The sequence below is a fragment of the Scyliorhinus torazame genome, chromosome 13 (genome assembly GCF_047496885.1).
Source record: "Scyliorhinus torazame isolate Kashiwa2021f chromosome 13, sScyTor2.1, whole genome shotgun sequence".
In the NCBI taxonomy this organism is placed as follows: domain Eukaryota; kingdom Metazoa; phylum Chordata; class Chondrichthyes; order Carcharhiniformes; family Scyliorhinidae; genus Scyliorhinus; species Scyliorhinus torazame.
This window is the reverse complement of record NC_092719.1, coordinates 68,323,249-68,341,482: the sequence shown is the minus strand read 5'-3', so window position 1 is coordinate 68,341,482 and position 18,234 is coordinate 68,323,249. Positions and strand designations below refer to the sequence as shown.

At 46.8% G+C, this 18,234-nt stretch overlaps 1 protein-coding gene and 1 long non-coding RNA gene across 2 annotated transcripts in view; one reads left to right on the top strand and one right to left on the bottom strand.

Annotated features, from left to right (window-relative positions):
- Positions 1-18,234, bottom strand: part of LOC140388094 (uncharacterized) — a 36,408-nt gene that overhangs the window by 16,035 nt on the left and 2,139 nt on the right. The window lies entirely within an intron of this gene.
- The window catches only part of lmo3 (LIM domain only 3), a 68,624-nt gene continuing 67,884 nt past the window's right edge, over positions 17,495-18,234 (top strand). Inside the window, exon 1 of the mRNA XM_072471731.1 lies at positions 17,495-17,675. Coding sequence (XP_072327832.1) covers positions 17,660-17,675 — 16 coding nt within the window. The 5' untranslated portion in view covers positions 17,495-17,659. The remainder of the gene's footprint in view (positions 17,676-18,234) is intronic.

The following is an 18,234-nucleotide window of genomic DNA, read 5'->3' as shown; positions in this document are numbered from 1 at the left end:
AGGTGGTTTACTCTACACCGGCGGGACAGGCATTTTAGCGGCGGGACTTCGGCCCATCCGGGCCGGAGAATCATGGGGGGGGGCCCGCCAACCGGCGCGGCGCGATTCCCGCCCCCGCCGAATATCTGGTGCCGGAGAATTCGGCAACCGGCGGGGGCGGGATTCACGCCAGCCCCCGGTGATTCTCCGATCTGGCGGGGGGTCGGAGAATCTCGCCCCAGGGGCTTTTCACTGTAACTTCATTGAAGCCTACTTGTGACAATAAGTGATTATTATTATTATTATAACTGGACTGCAATCTGGAGAAGTGAAAGGCAACGTATTTGGGGACAGATAACAAGGCAGGGGAAAACACAATAAATGGCAGGATGCAGAAAGGAGTAGAAGAACAGGCATGGACATTGAGCGGAATTCTGCGGGAAGATCGTGATGGGAATTGCGCCGGCCATCTATACCTACTCACACGCCCAAAATGGCCACTTAGTCATTTTTGGGGAGAATTTCGCCCAGGCATACCTACCAAGATATGCAAAACGAAGATCAGGCTGACCTGTAACAGAGTAAGAACGGAAACTAAGCCAAACCGAGATAGCTGTTACACAGACACGATGGACTAAGTGGCTTTTTTATGAGCTTTTAAATTTAATCGGTCTTCTGCATTTCTACATTTCACTGTGGTACTTGATATGAGGTTGAGATCAGAAAACTCCCACAGGCCAGGAAACAAAACTTGGATGTTTCCTGGTCAATGCGCCTCAGCGACTCACTGACCATATTTGTCGAACCGTACAGTCCTCATTCCTGGTAAGTGAAAAACTCCAAAACTAAAAGCGCACCAGCTTGGTAATGAAATCACATGACAGCATCAAGGAACTGCAGTAACAAGAAATGCAAACAAAGTGTTGGAGTATTTCACTTAGCAGTAACAAGCGCTCCATTTGCAAAGAAAGGTAGGAACAAATGAGTGGCCACATGCAGAGTAAATTACCGTTAGTTACTGTCAAATGTTTACATTGATACAAATGGTTTTGAAAAATGCTAGCATGGTATAACATTTCCAGCAATGTAGTGCAGTAGTGAGCGATTCAGTGCAATTGTGCTATGTGTTCACAGCCTGTGTCGCACTGAACACAAAAGATTAGATTTTCCCAGAATAAGGACAAATGCCCATTTGTCATTATAATTAAGGATCATTAACAGAATTGCTGGATAGCATGGATATAGAATTTTTTTTTCGCAGTAATGAAAAAATAGTATCCAATTATAACACACCAGTAATGATCCTTTTGTAATTCTCAAGCAACTAGCAGGCCACTTAACCAACTAAATGTCACAAAATACATTGGATATGGAGTGTGTCATTTTGGAGGAAATGGTTCAACTGCAAGTTGATCGAAAAAGATTAACAAGGACATTGCTAAACGCCTCACATCCAACTATTATGACTGATGCATAGAAACGGTTCCACCGGCAACTGTTGCATTCATTTTGCACAGAATGACCAATTCATCTGTTTTTGGAGGTGTTGGTTAAGGAAGAAACGCTGGACAGGGCACTGGGAAAATTCCCGAATCTTTCTGAGTTGTGCCACGAGAACTTTTGCATCCACGTTCAGAGGCAGATATAACGGGCTGGATTCTGCATTTCCCTTGCCACATGGTTCTTGGTGTTGCTGTCTTCCCCACCGCTTGTCAATGGGATTTGCCATTGAAGCCACCCCACGTTGCCAGGAAACCCGGGGGGGAAAGTGAATCGCAATGGGCGGAGAATTCCAGCCAACATTTCACCTCAAAAGCAGCACCTCCGATGGTAAAAGTCTCCCTCAGCACAGCACTGAAAAGTCAATCTAGGCAAAACACACAAGTTAAGTTTGAACACGACTGACTCAGAGACAAGAATGCTGGCAAGTGAGCCAAATGAAGAAGCAGTCGCCTGTACCAGGGGCAGCAGGTTTCTAATGGGACCTGATAACTTCGACATAAGCAAGGGGGACAGTGTGTGCAATATTTCACCTCAAGGAGTGAATTTGGCATCTGAAATTTAGTGACAGTGTAAAGAAGTTCCACAAATCGAAGAGCAGAAAGGAGAGAACATCTGTCAATTATGTGGGCATGAGGAAAGTAACAAATATTAAAAATAACATAAGAAAATTGCTTCACTGTCATAGGGAATAGCAGCAAAGATGTAGGGCAACATTTTCAGGTGCTGTTCATCACGGACGTAAATCCCATTATGGCCGCTAACTCTTGTAAGTTAATGGGATTGACGGCGGCGAGATCTTAGTTTGAGATCTTCCCCGACCTCCCCACCAGCAGCGTAATCAGGTTCATGCACAGCGAGGGTTTGAACCTGGTTATTATGGATTTTAATTGATTCATGATCAATTTAATGCCATAGCTTCCAGGATCGTCAAATGTTCCCCCTCCGCCAGTGTGACGTGATGCCGGTGGGAATCACTACCGGTTTCCAAAAATAGAAACTAGTCATGATGACCAAGCTGGGAGCTCATAGGTGAATATAGCCACCGGGTGGTGAGGTGCATGACTGGACAGTGTCCTGGCACAGCCACCTGACACCCTTGCACTGTCACCTGGTAGTGCCAAGTTGACAGTGCCAACTTGACAGTGTCAGGTTAGTAGTGCTGGGGGACGTGCCAGGGGCGGAACCATGGGGTGGGGACAAAGTTGGTAAATCTATGGAGCACCATTGGGGGGAAATGGTGGAGGGGAGAGTTATGCCTGCATGGCAGCGGGATGAGTGGAGCGGACACTTAGAATAGGGGGTTGACACAGGAATGCAGTTGTTAGCACTGCTGCCTCATGGCGCCGAGGACCCAGATTCGATCTCAGTGATCCCAGGGTCACTGTCCGTGTGGAGTTTGCACATTCTCCCCTTGTCTGGGTGGGTTTCACCCCACAACCCAAAAGATGTGCAGGGTAGGTGGATTGGCCGTGCTAAATTGCCCCGTATTTGGGGAAAAAAAGAATGGAGGGGGTGCTCCAATGCTGGCGAGGAAGGGGGTATGACTGCTGTCTGGCAATAACTGTGTGGCTTCTACAATAGACATTCTATTTGTCCAGGTTATCACAGTACCTCTTATAGTTGTTCCTACTCTTGCCATGGAACAGTTAAGAACATAAAAACACAAGAAAGAGGCAGCACGGTGGCACTGTGGTTAGCATTGCTGCCTCACGGCACCGAGGTCCCAGATTCGATCCCGGCCTTGGGTCACTGTCCGTGTGGAATTTGCACATTCTCCGCGTGTTTACGTGGGTTTCGTCTCCACAACCCAAAGATGTGCAGGGTAGGTCAATTGGCCACGCTAAATTGCCCCTTAATTAGAAAAAATGAATTGGGTACTCTAAAATTAAAAAAATATAAAAATAAAAACACAAGAAATAGGAGCTAGAGCAGGCCATTCAGCCCCTCAAGCCTGCTCTGCCATTCATTGAAACCATGATTGACCTTTTACCACAACCCTCCTGTCTGCTCCCCATATCCCTTTATCCTCTCAGAGATCAAAGATTTGTCATGGTTTTCCATACATTCAATAATGGAGCATCCACAATCCTCTGGGAAAGACAATTACAAAGATTCACAACTCTCTAAATCAAGCAATTTCTCCTCATTTCAGTGCCAAGTGATTGACCCGTTAGCCAGCGGCTGTGCAGCCTCTCCCTCTAAATTCGCCAAGCAAGGGAAACAGCTTCTCAGTGTCTTGCTTGTAAAGCCACTTCAGACTTGTAAACATTTCAATGAGGCCGCCTCTGACTCTTCAAAACCCCAGCTATCAAAGGCCCAATTTACTCTGCCTCTCATCATCGTACAATTCTCCCTAACCAGGAACCAATTTACTGAATCTTCGCTGTACCATCTCCAAGTCAAAAATTCCCTTCCTCAGATATGGCGACCAAATCTAACTTTATACCATCAGAACTCCAGGACCACTGCTGATCAACTCCAACATGCTTGGTGTGTGGCAATAAGCAACTATAAGGAAAGGGATCTTGAGACCTCATTAGTGTCCACCATTCCAGAGATCTGGGGGGGGGTTTAAGCAGTTGCTCCCAGTCATGGCATGTATGGAATAACAAAAAGAATCCAAGTGGCCCCATGCAGCAGTCCTGCACCATCACATGCCCCTGCACAATTGGCAGTATGTGCTGCTTCTAAAAGCAAGATGACAACTGTGACGTGACTATTCTTATGTTTCCTGCACCTCACCAGCCACCAACTGCCAATGCTAAAATAAATGTGAAACACCATGGTTGCTGGAAATCTGAAGTAAAAACAGAGCATGCTGGAAAATCACAGCATGTCTGGCAACATCTGCAGAGAGAGAAACAGAGTTACGGTTTGGAGTCCAATAATAGTGGGATGACACGGTGGCTCAATGGTTACAACTGCTGCCTCACAGCACCAGGGACCCTGGTTCAATTCCGGCCTTGGATGACTGTCTGTGTGTGGTTTGCACTTTCTCCCATGTCTGTGTGGGTTTCCTTTGGGTGTTCTGGTTTCCTCCAAAGATGTGCAGGTTAGGTGGATTGGCCATGCTAAATTGGTCCTTAGTGTCCAAAGATGTGCAGGTTGGGTGGGATTACGGGGATAGCGTGTGGGAGTGGGCCTAGGTAAGGTGCTCTTTCAGAGGGTCGGTGCAGACTCAATGGGCCGAATGGCCTCCTTCTGCACTGTAGGAATTCTATGGTTCTATGAATGTTCTTCGGAATTGAAGTTCCAAACAGTTCTGAAGAGGAGTCATATGCACTCAAAACGTTAATTCTGTTTCTCTCTCCACTGATGCTGCCAGACCCACTGAGTTTACCCAGCATGTTCTGCTTTTATTATGTGGACATTATATCCAATGCTACGTCTTCCACTAGCAAACTATTTGGTTATCAGGACCTCCACCGGCAAAAGGAAGACGTTCCTATCTGACAAGGGACCAACTCTGGTGCAAAGTATATTAAGTATCAACATAAGCGGCGACCGAACAAAACATATTCAACAAAATACTGTTGTAACTAAATAAATGAAACAAATATCAATCCTACGACTGTAAATATCTCTAGTTGGAAGTACCAGTACCCATTTGCAGGGATCCTTAACAGGTTTGGGTAGTTAGACCTGCATGTTGTGTTCTGCTATCTTGCCGATGCAATGATGTACACAGAATATCTAGTTGTTTAACTAGAACGATGATTTATTGATGAACACGTGGAAAGATAACAAACAGATTACTGTACAGACAAAGTTATTAAATGGGTTCGGTGATGTCTCCTGGGGATACCCTATGTGCGACTGTCCTGTTGTATGCCTTACAACTGGCGAGATGCTAAATTAGAAGTCACGTGACCGACGTCTGACGCCGCCAGCTGGCCGGGAGCTCGCATTACTATGTACAAAACTATTCACAGGCATATCACCACATCTTCCTTCCTTTGGCAAAGTTAACATTTATATACAATAACATGATTTGTATTATTCTTTAACACAAGTTCTGTATTATTTTATGCAGATGCAACTGTGCAGGAATCAACATGAAATGCTTGATGAATGTGTCCCTGATGCACAGCTCATTGTGTATCTCCGACAAAATCACTTCATTGATATTCTGGGCTTTTATCAGCTTCCCGTCGTCTCTTTTGTTTCTGGAAGACCGAATTCCGTACAGGTCTTTTTTGTCTTAGCATTTTGAGGCAATACGTCCTGACGACCGGCATCCTTGCTGGCATCACCAGTTTCTTTTGTTTCTTAACACGTTGCTTTTTGCTGCGTCGTCATGTAGCTTCTGGCCTGTCGGCCACATTGCCGATGACGTCTAGTTTACCATCAATGCCGATGTCTTCTTGTTTAGCATCACAGGTGATGGGACTCACGGGATCTTCTCTTCCTCTTCTTTTTCGTAAGAGCGATTCTGTGACTGATTTTGTGACTGCTCCTCTTTGACTGCTTGGCTTTGGTAGCACCCGTCTTGCTGCTTACTTGTGCTATGGGCGTGGTTGCTTGAAGATCGTCTGCTGAGATGTCTCGTGTTGGCATACTTCTGAGGGTTGCGGTCAAGTCTGCACCTTCAGTAGCGGCTGCAGAGCCTCACACTCTGGTGTCTGGGGTGGATCCACATCCCCAGCGTTGGGTGCTCCATCTGCTTTCAATGGCATCAAGTTTGTCATTACTGTTGTCACTGCTGGTCCGTATAACTTCTTCACTTTTTATGATCGGACTCATCATGTCCTTGGTTGAAATGAAATCAATGAAAAATTATTCTTCCGGGGACATCTCATCAACTGCATTGACTGATCTTGATTGGTCCACTGGAGGACGCGAAAAATATTGTTTTGCAAAATGATTTGTGCGGCCATACCTTGAGCATATTTTTCCATATGCTGGAAATTGCCGTGGCCCATGATGATTGCCACATTTCTGGAACAAAATGGCGGACCTGGTCGGCCGCTTAAAATTGCCGCCTGCACTGAGACCACGTTTTTATTGAACTGCGTCACAGTGCTGATGGCACTGACGTCTTCTTCCATGCTGGCGCCAAAATGTTTCAAGCTGAGTGTGCTCACTCGCATGGCAGATCGGAATAATATTTTGCAATTTCATATCTTCTTCCCATAACAATCTCTCATGGAGTTTAGCATTCAATCACACAAACACTACTTGGTCATGGATCATCAATAACCCAAGATTACTGAAATTGCAGGGCCGGGCCTTCAGCCTCAAGTCGGTTAGAAAGTTATCAAAAGATTTGCCTGTTTTTTTGGGTACACGTACGAAATATGTATCTTTCAAATGTTTCATTGTTTTTCAGACAGCAATGCCGATTGAAGTACTTTATCACCTCATCATGGCCAGGATTCTCCGGTATCTGGCGGGGCGGGCCGTACGGGCGCCAAAGAGTGGCGTGAACCACTCCAGCATCGGGCCGCCCGGAAGGTGCGGAATCCTCTGTACCTTCGGGGGCTAGGCCAGCACTGGAGTGGTTGGCACCGTGCCAACCGGCGCCGAAGGGCCTCCGCTGGCCGGCGCGAGTTGGCGCATGCGCAGGAGCACCAGGGTGTTCCCAGAACCGCTGGTGTGATTCCTGCGCATTCGCAGGGGGTTTCTTCTCCGCGCCGACCATGGCGGAGCTTTACACAGAACCACCCGCAGATCGGTTGGCCCCGATCACAGGCCAGGCCACCGAGGGGTCCCCCCTGAGGACTCCGCAGGCCTTCCTCAGAGCCAGGTCCCGCTGGTACGGACCTGATCTAATCCACGCCGGTGGGACTGGCTGAAAACAGGTGGCCGCTCGGCCCATCAGCAGCCGGAGAATCACCGGGGGGGGCCACTGCCAACGGCCCCCGACCAGCGCGACGCGATCCCCGCCCCCGCCAAAAAAACGGCGCCAGAGAATTCGGCAGCTGGTGTCGGAGCGGCAGGGCGGGATTCACGCCCCCCCCCCCCCCCCCCCCCGGCGATTCTCTGACCTGGCGCAGGTCGGAGTATCCAGGTCCATAGCTCTTGCTTTCCACTTCGCTATCAAAAGCAATGGTATTGTAGATTTCGATTGCTTGAGGACCTGCTACCATGAGCAGCAACGCAATGCACCTCTCTTCTAAGCATAGAGTTTAAACTGTTGTTTGAAAACGCGCCAGTTTTCGATTATGGTAGGCAGATTTGAATCTGGTGCGGTGCCTTTAAACCTTCCATCTAGAACTTCACCATCATTTGTCACGTTGAGTCGCACATGGTCGTATTTCACCAGGTCGGTGGAAGAATCTTCTCTATTTCGTTCTTCAGCCTATTTTGCTTCGTCTTTTCTGTTGCTACCTTTAAATGTTCTGCACGCCTGGTACCATGTTGTGTTCTGCTATCTTGCCAATGCAATGATGTAGACAGAACATCTAGTTGTTTAATTAGAGCGATGATTTATTGATGAACACGTGAAAATATAACAAACAGATTACTATACAAAGTTACTAAATGAGTTCCGTGAACGTTCCTGGAGCTACCCTATGCGCTGTCCTGTTGTACGCCTTACTACCAACTGGCAAGAGTCTCAAATCACATGACCGATATCTGATGCCACCAGCTGGCCGGAGGTTGCATTACTAACTATGTACTGAACTATTCACAGACATATTATGACACATGCCTGTTTCCCTGACTGTAATGGCCAGCCTACTCCTTCACCTTACTTTCCTGGCCCTCCACAACTTATTGCTGGCTGGTACGTCCTCTGTCCATGGTAATAATGTTCAGCACTCAGAAAACCAGCCTAATTCTGGAGATCTCCTCGGGTGCATATCTTATATCTTATTGATCATTTTAAGGATTGTGTTAACATCCTGATGAACGCTGAAGTGTTTTTTTCGGTTGTATCTTTTCTGTGTCCAGTTTTAAAGAAGGAGGGATAAAGGCATGGATACATCCTGCTCACAGATGCCAGTCACGCACTGAAACATTGTAATGATAGCACTGCTGCGTCACGGCCCCAAGGACCCGGGTTCGATTCCGGCCCCAGGTCACTGTCCGTGTGGAGTTTGCACATTCTCCCCGTGTCTGCATGGGACTCACTCCCACAATCCAAAGATGTACAGGGTAGGTGGATTGGCCACGCTAAATTGCCCATTAATTTGAATTTTTTTTTAAATAAGACTGCATGACTCAGACTGGGGCAGGACATACAAGGCAAGGGAATACATGATAAATGGCTGGACCCTGGAAAGCACCGAGGATCAGAGGAACCTTGGTGTGCATGTAGAATTTTTTGAGGCGATGACAAAATTAATTGATAAGGGAAAGGCTGTGGATGTCATCTACATGGACTTTAGCAAGGCGTTTGACAAAGTCCCTCATGGCAGACTGGTATAAAAAGTAAAGTCGCATGGGATTCGGAGTGTGCTAGCGAGATGGACAAAGAACTGACCTGGCAACAGGAGACAGAGAGTACAAGTGGAAAGGTGTTTTTCAAAATGGATATCTGTGACTAGTGGTGTTCCACAGGGATCAGTGCTGGGACCACTGTTGTTTGTAATACATAAAATAATCTGGAGGAAAATGTAGATGGTCTGATTAGCAAGTTTGCAGATGACAGTAAGACAGGTGGAGTTGCAGATCGTGAAGGGGACTGTCAGAGAATACAGCAGAATTTAGATAGATTGGAGGGTTGTGCAGAGAAACGGCAGATGAAGTTCAATCTGGACAAATGCGAGGTGATGCATTTTGGAAAATCAAATTCAGGTGTGAATTATACAGTAAATGAAATGAAAATCACTTATTGTCACAAGTAGGCTTCAAACGAAGTTACTGTGAAAAGCCCCTAGTCGCCACATTCTTGCACCTGTTCGGGGAGGCTGGTACAGGAATTGAACCGTGTTACTGGCCTGCCTTGGTTTGCTTTCAAAACCAGCGATTTAGCCCAGTGTGCTAGGCAGAACCCTTAGGAACATTGACATACAGAGGGATCTGGGCATTCAGGTCCATAGTTCCATGACAGCGGCAATGCAGGTGGATAAGGTGGTCAAGAAGACATTCAGCATGCTTGCCTTCATCTGCCGGGGCATTGAGTACAGGAATCGGCAGATCATGTTGCAGTTGTAGAAAACTGTAGGTCGGACACATTTGGAATATTGCGTGCAGTTCTGGTCGCCACACGACCAGACGCACATGGATGCTTTGGAGAGAGTGCAAAGAAGGTTTCCCAGGATGATGCCTGGTATGTAGGATGTTAACCAAGAATAAACTCGGATTGTTTTTTTTGGAAAGATGGAGGCTGAGGGGAGACCTGATTGAGGTCTACAGCATTACGAGAGGTATAGACAGGGTGACTGGTCAACAGCTTTTTTCCAGGGTGGAAGACTCAATTACAAGGGGGCACAGGTTCAAGGTGAGAGGGGGAAAGTTTAGGAGAGAGGTGTGGGGAAAGTTTTTCACGCAGAGGGTGGTGAGTGCCTGGAATGTGTTGCCAGTGGAGGCAGTGGAGGCAGGCACGAAAGCAACATTTAAGATATATCTTGACAGACACATGAATAGGCGGGGAATGGAGGGATACGGATTATTTGGGCAATAAGTAGAAGGTCTAAATAAGGAATCTGGATTGGCACAGGCTTGGTGGGCCGAAGGGCCTGTCCTTGTGCTTTAATGTTCTTTGTACTTTGTTCCCTTAAGGTAACAGAGCAAGTGGATACAGTGGTTAAGAAGGCATATGGTATACTTGCCTTTATTAGTCGAGGCGTAGAGTTTAAGAGCTGGGAGGTTATGCTGGAACTGTATAAAACGTTGATTAGGTCATAGCTAGAGTGCCGTTGTGTGCAGTTCTGGAATCTACATTATAGGAGGGATGTGATAGCACTGGAAAAGGTGTAGTGGAGATTTACCAGGATATTGCCTGGGCTGAAGAGTTTTAGTAATGAAGAGAGATTGGATAGACTTGTTAGCTCCCTTCTCTCTCCACAGATGCTTTCAGACCTGCTGTGATTGTCCAGTATTTTCTGTTTTTGTTTCATATTCCAGCATCCGCAGTAATTTGCTTTTATCATTGGATACACTGGGGTTCTTTTCCTTGGAGCAGAGGAGACCGAGGGGGAACATGATTGACATGCATAAAATTATGAGGGACATAGATAGAGTAGAGAGGAATAAACTTTTCCCCTTGGTGGAGAGATCAATGACCAGGGAACATAGATTTAAGGTAAGGGGCAGGAGGTTTAGAGGGTCTGTGAAGAAAAACCTTTTCACTCAGACGGTAGTGGGAGTTTGGAAATCACTGCCTGAAAGGGTGGTGGAGGCAAAGACCTTCATAATATTTAAGAAGTATTTAGATGTGCACTTGCGATGCCAAGGCATACAAGGCTATGGGCCAAGTGCTCGAAAATGAGATTAGAATAAGTAAGTGGTTGTTTTTGACCGGCGCAGATGTGATGGACCTGTACTGTAGGACTCTATGACTAGGACTTTCCCTCTCCCCCAGTTTTATTGCTGGCTAAACAGATTTTGGGGGCTTCTAGAAACCTGGCAACTAGAGGGAAGCAAATACTGCTGGGTGAAAGAGGTACACTTGTTGTTATAGAAGGAGGAAGAGTGCTTCCCCCAGAACCCCCAAAAAACCTGTTCTTCCATTCAATCAGGCCCCCTCCCCAGTGATTGGGTGTACCATGTTCATGATCACGGAAATCCAGAATCTGATCCTTGCCCACTATCACCCTCCCTCCCTCGCTCCCCAAAATTGCACCATAATCCCATCATCCTATCCAGGAAGCCTACATATTCTTGCATTGTGGTCTCTGCTGCAGAGTACCCCACCCATCAGGGAGACAAGCCAGTCAATCAGGCGGGCTTTATAACAAATAACCTGTTAAAAAACACACACACACACACACAAAGAGTGTTCCAATCAGACTACTTGCTGCTTTTGGAAATCCCAACCCAGCAAGATCAGGGTGATTGTATTGTTGCGGACATGGGTGTAACACAGTGGCACATGGTTAGCACTGTTGCTTCACAGCGCCAGGGTCTCAGGTTCAATTCCCAGTTTGGCTCACTGTCTGTGCGGAGTCTGCACGTTCTCCCTGTGACTGCGTCGGTTTCCTCTGGGTTCTCCGGTTTCCTCCCACAAGTCCCGAAAGACGTGCTTGTTAGGACATTCTGAATTCTCCCTCTGAGTACCCGAACAGGTGCCAGAATGTTGCGACTAGGGGCATTTCACAGTAACTTCATTGCAGTGTTAATGTAAGCCTACGTGTGACAATAAAGTTGATGATTATTAGACATTATTAACATGTATGCCGTCAATTATGCCACTTACCTTAGAGAAGGCAATCATGGGGCGGGATTCTCCCCTACCCGGCAGGGCGGGCCGTACTGGCGCCGAGGAGTGGCGTGAACCACTCCGGCGTCGGGCCGCCCGGAAGCTGCGGAATCCTCCGCACCTTCAGGGGCTAGGCCGGCGCCGGCGCCGGCGGGGTTGGCACCGCGCCAGCCGGCGCAGAAAGGCTTGGTGCCATGCCAACCGGTGCTGAAGGGCCACCGCCGGCCGGCGCGAGTTGGCGCATGCGCGGGAGCACCAGCGTGTGCTGGCATCATCCCAGCACATGCTCAGGGGGGTTCTTCTCCCTGCCGGCCATCGCGGAGGTTGACAGCAGCCGGCGCAGAGGAAAAGAGTGCCCCCATGGCACAGGCCCGCCCGCGGATCGGTGGGACCCGTTCGCAGGCCAGGCCACCGTGGGGGCACCCCCCGGGGCCAGATCCCCCCGTGCCCCCCCCCCCCAAGGACTCTGCAGGCCGCCCGTAGAGCCAGGTCCCGCCGGTACGGACCTGGTTTGATTTACGCCAGCGGGACCGGCCGAAAACGGGCGGCCGCTCGGCCCATTGCGGGGCGGAGAATCGGCGGGGAGGGGATCGCGCCGCCAGCGGCCGCCGACCGGCGCGGCACGATTCCCGCCCCCGGCAAAACCCCGGCGCTAGAGAATTCAGCAGCCGGCGGGGGCGGGATTCATGCCGCCCCCCGGCGATTCTCCGGCCCGGCGGGGGGGGGTCGGTGAATCCCGCCCATGATGTTTTTTACTGAGGTGTATGTAGCTAGGTTTGTAACAACAGCAGGTTTCAGATGGAGCAGTGCACAGTGAACTAGCTATCTTCTGACATCTTTTCAATGTGTGTCTGGATTGTCCTCATGTCCTAGCATTTCAGGATGCTGGTGACCTTTAGTCCTGCTGGCAGGAGAGGACAGTCCAAATCATTTTGGTTTTCTTAGACCAGTTAGCATATCTCATATCTCTGTGCTGTCCCAAACATATAATTCCAAATCAGCTCATGCACTACTCCACCATTGGGGGATTGCTCAGCTCAGTTGGCTGGATGGCTGGTTCATGTTGCAGAATGACACCAATAGCGTGGGTTCAATTCTTGTACCAGCTGAGGTTATTCATGAAGGCCCACCTTCTCAACATTATCTGAGGTGTGGTGACCCTCAGGTTAAATCACTGCCAGTCAGCTGTCAATGGGGAAAGCAGTCCTCTGGGACTGACGCCATTTATATTCACTCCTCCACTATGTACAGGCAGTCTTTTTTCTTGTCATAGACCTTGAGCTTGCTTTAGCACTTGTTGTGCATTGCACTTCTCTTAAGCCTCTCTACACCTGAGCTGACCGCTTCTCTTCCATTGCAATATTCCCACCAGTGGCCACTGCACAGATGGTCTTCGTGCCATGAAAATACCTCCATATTATTCATTTCCCTTGTTGAAGTGGTGAGGCTTTGAAATGTTTCTCTTTAGCACACTGGGTTAAATAGCTGGCTTGTAATGCAGAACAAGGCAGCAGCGTGGGGTCCCCCGAACAGGCGCCGGAATGTGGCGACTAGGGGCTTTTCACAGTGACTTCATTGAAGCCTACTCGTGACAATAAGCGATTATTTATTTAATCTTGCAGAAGTTTTTATATTCTTTCACGGAATATGGCCAAAGCTGGCTGGGCCAGTATTCATTGTCTGACCCAAACTGCACTCAAGATGTTGCTGGTGAGCTGCTGTCTTCTGCAGTCCCTGAGCGATAGTTACACCCACAGTATTAAGGGGGAGTCCCAGTGGCAGTGAAGGAACAGTGATACAGGGTTGGGTTTGCCATTCTCATTTTCAGTGCCTAGGTCGATGCCGGGTGGGTGGTCCATTCGATTTCATTCCTTTTTTAAGACTTTGTAGCAATTTGATACCACTGAGTGGCTTGTTAGGCCACTTCAGAGTCAACCACATTGCTGTGGGTCTGTGGTCAAATGCAGGCCAGACAAGGATGGCAGATTTCCTTCCGTAAAGGACTTTAGCGAAACAGATGGGTATGTACAACAAGTTACAATAGTTTCATGGTCACCATTGCTAGAGACTAGCTTTACATTCCAGATTTATAATTGAATTTAGGTTGCACCAGCTGCTGCCATGGTGGGATTTGAACCTGTGTCTCCAGGGGCATTAACCTGGACCTCTGGATTACTAATCCACAGACATTACCACTATAGCACAGCCTCCCCCTTAAGTGCCTAGTGACACATGGGTTCATCCTTAATGACCCTGACAAGGCCTTAGCAAGTGAAAATCTGTGTATCCCCCTAACATTCATAAGAAGCATGAATGTTCACACCAGCAGTACGTAATGCAGACCTCTTAATTCAGACTGAAAATTAACTCGACCAATGTTATAATGTGTTATGGCCTTTAACTCCCTTGAGACTATCAAAGTTCTTTCGGCCAATTCTTTGGCAACGTCTTCCCTTTTGTTTAAGGGGAAAAGGTACACAGCAAACCTTATCTATTAGTGAAAGGATTGCCAGTGCCAGTCCAGGATTCTACAGCAGAGGAAATGTCTCCTCTTTCAAGTGCAAAACCATAGCATTACCATTTCCCAAAGTGCTCTCTGTTTTAGGCTGTTTTCCTAATTAGCGGGATGATAACAGCCTCGCTGATTGGCATTATAAAAGCATTGGTTTGGCTTCATCTGTCCCAGGTGTGTGGTATTTTTTTTTTTCCTCGCTGTTTCAGAGCAGCACCTCTCTCCTTCACTGCTCCTTAAAGTTTCTATCTGAGGAATTAAAACAGATTCTGAAAAAAAGAAGTTAAAAACAGAACTTCCCCTGCCAAGGCTGATCATTAGTAGCTTTCATCAGAAAGTACAAACTCTACAAAGTTCCTTTATCTTCCTCCCCTCCCCTCGTCCCCCTTTGTTGTGAGAGTGGAATGAAAAGTGGAGGGAAAAGGGGAGAAATGATGGAGCTCTGTCAGTGAACTGAATGTGCTATTAAAACTGGCGTCACTACAAAGGTTAGCAGATCTAACTGTCAATACTATGAGCGAGTGGAGTCCAGTAAGGGGAGGGGGAGGAGGAGGAGGAGGGGGGCTTTGTGAGAAAGAGATACTTTGATATTTTGGAATGTTAGAAGGGTGAATGTGAAAAATTGGAGGTTGGGGATCTAATTACCCAACCGTAATTGGGGGCTGGGGAATAAGTTGCAGTCCTCTCAACTCACCACAGATCAATTATGTTAAGAGAACATCTGTAAGTAGAACTTAATGAGGTCCATTAGAGCAACATGTACAGCCTCCTCTAACAGTACTTGTCAGCTTCTTGGATGAGCTGAAGGAAGCTGCTAACTAGGGACCTGGTGAGGTGCTTAAATAGTGGAGGAAAAGGAGCTGGCCCACTCAGGTTTTGTGCTTAGCTAGAGAAGAGAGAGAGAGAGACAGGTGGCCCTTTCATCCTTGCTGTCGCGGTTAGAAGGAACAAGTAACTCGTTCTGCCGTCATTCCCATGAAAAGAAATTTACTCTTTCTGTCTTCCTTGGAAACTGAGGTTTTTTTCAAAAGAAGGTGAAAAAAAAAAATAGCACTTAATTCTTGCCTCAACAGCACCCTGTTGTCTAGTATTTATATTTGTGAGTACAGGATTTCTGTTTGTTTTATTTTTATTGAGGAATAGGGAAGACCTCAGAACAACATAATAGTGTGCAGCAGGAGAAAAAGTGAAAACTTGGACCGGGTTTTTTTTTTAAACCACCCCCACCAGCAGTGATTTAATATAAGGTGAGTTTGATAATTGTCTTGTGTTGGTACATTTGATTTTGAAGTATGCTTGTAAATCCAGGGGATTAAGTACACTATTTGATGGATGGCAACCTTGCAATGGGTTTTGGAGGAACAGCTTGGGCTGGAACATTAAAAGTAGGAAATAACCATCTCCTCTAGTTATTTTTTGAAAGGGGTTTCTTGAGAGTCTTCAATTAAGCACTTAATTTTAACCCATTGTGAAGGAAAATGCTTGCCCAGTTTTGAAACAAGCTGACAGCTTAATCCAGAGTGTAAATGCAGAAATTTCTCTTTGAAATGGGGGGGGGGGGGGGCTCGGTGGATGAATTTGTGGAGGTTATGAATTGGTGGGGGGGGGGGTTTAATATCTGGAGAATATCAGCTGATGATTAAATTCCACCTCTTGTTCACCCAATCACTTTTCTGTGTACTAGTATTTCATCGCTGGTAATCATTGCTGATCACATCTGTGCAATGCATTAAGTGGTGGGCCTCTTCAACTATGTTTTTTTTTTGTGATGATTCTGTGAATAATTCATATGATTATGAAGGGGGGTGGGAGAGAAATGCTATTTTCTGTCTCGCTCTCTTTTTAGTCTGACAAAAAAAAAAATCCCTGAAAATTGCATGATTGGGAAGATAGTCCGCATTCAAATAATTTAATTCATGACAAAACCTAATTACTGTCAGGTAATACCCTGTCAGCTTTAATGCATTTCATCAGTCATAATGTAAAGAGGAGCATTTTATGATCTATCTAATTATCATTACATTTTTTGTGTGGTGGGGAGCGAACAAGAAATTAGAGAAATGGCATGGAGCTGAATGTTAACTATTGATTTGTGTGTGTGTGTTTTTATCAAATGTGGTTGTGGCATATTATTCGCCGAGATGATGAAAGAACAACATATAAATCGGGGTTTGGCACTTGGTCATAGGCGTGTGAAGAAAGTGGTTTAATGTCTGCAGATCGCTGGTGTTACTAAGAATCTATTGCCACGGTCTAAATACAGTACTAATTACTGGGAAATGATGTCACTGTAGGCAGAAGAATAATCCTATCATTTAATTAGTTGAATGATTCAAACAAAGATTTGCATAGATGCACTAATCAGTTGCCATGAATTACAGAGCAGTCATTGCAAGCGAGGGGTACTAGATCATAGTTTTTTTTTAAATCTCATCTTCTTGAACATAATTAATTTAATTGTCTTCATTAGCTGTTCCATTTGTTTTGATTCTTGTTTCTCTCTTGCTTCTTCCTCTCTCTGTGCATTGGCTAACAAAAGACGTTGATATTCCATAGCAGTTTGAGAAAGGGAAATAAGAGGGGTATATTTTTTTGTGAAACGTGAGAGGTGGGGGGCACTGCTCTGCTACACTTATTTTTCCTCAAACGGTTAAATCGATAGGAAAGCTCTCATTAATCCGCAGTCTCTGGTACTGGAGGAACTCGAGAGGTTGGTTCTGATTGCTGTACCGCCGTTCTGGTAAGAGGGGGTGGTAGTGGGGAAGCGTGTGTGTGACTGCGTGTGGTTCTGACTATAACCAAAGCTTGCGGCTGGTTGTAAATGTCACCATTGGGGGGGGGGGGGGGGGGGAGAGAGGAGGTGAAATTAGCCATTGAGGCATGATCCATCCCAGCTCGTCAGTAAGTGTGCCTGTGCTTTAAAATACCCCCGAAGTGTGGGGAGCGCTGCCGTGTGCCTTGACTGAGCTCTGCCTGTGTGTGTGAGTGTGTGTCTGTGTGCATTCCCAGCCGCGCTTCCTCGCTAATAATTGAATGACCTTTTACTGCATTGTGTCTCGCTGGCGAAGGATTGAATTTGTAGATGATGAAGCTGAATTCGTTTAGGACAATTCTCATAAGCTGATAGGTAAGTTGTCCTCAATCAATCCGCGCAGGGAAAGGTTACGCTGCCGGTACCCAGCCAGAACACCTGTAGCTGTGAGTTGCGACCAACTCAAATTACTGGCAGCTCCTTAAGGATCGCATTATCTTAAACTTTTACGGTACATTCCGGGCCCTTCCAGTGGTGTTGACCTTGTCTTTGGAAGGAGGTACACGCTGTTAATCTTTGAGCATTTGGAGCCGGTTTCTTTTTCATGTTTAATAGGGACGGTAAGTGAACAAGTGTCCTCTGGCTATTTTACAGCTGCTTTCTACAAGGGTGGATGTATTTGTATCTGAATGGTTCGCACTTGATGTTGTTTTAATGTTGTCATTACGCCCTGTGTGTGTGTGTGGTATAGTTCTGACAGATATAGACACTGAATTGAGCATCTCTGGCTCCCCTGGTAAGTTGGTCTGTCCACGAGTTAACATTCAAGGGTTCTCCTTTTGTGTGCTGTGTTTAAAAGTTGAAACGCCGCAAACCAGCACCGGGGAAAGAGGGTGGATTATAAGATTCCAGCCTAGATTTGTTTCTTGGTTTATCTTTTCCCTCTTTCTATCCCCTTTTCGCCCTCTTTCCCCCCCCCCCCCCCAAAAAAAAAGCATGAAGCTGTGACATTCTCTCTCTCTCTCTCTCTCTCTCACACACACACACACACACACACACACAGTGTCAGCCTGATTAGTGGTGGAAGCTGCGGTGGTGTTTCTGCAGTGTGGACAATGAGCAGCTTCGGGGTGTGTGTGTGTTCCGCGGCCACCCCTTCATCCTGCCTGTGCCTGCCAA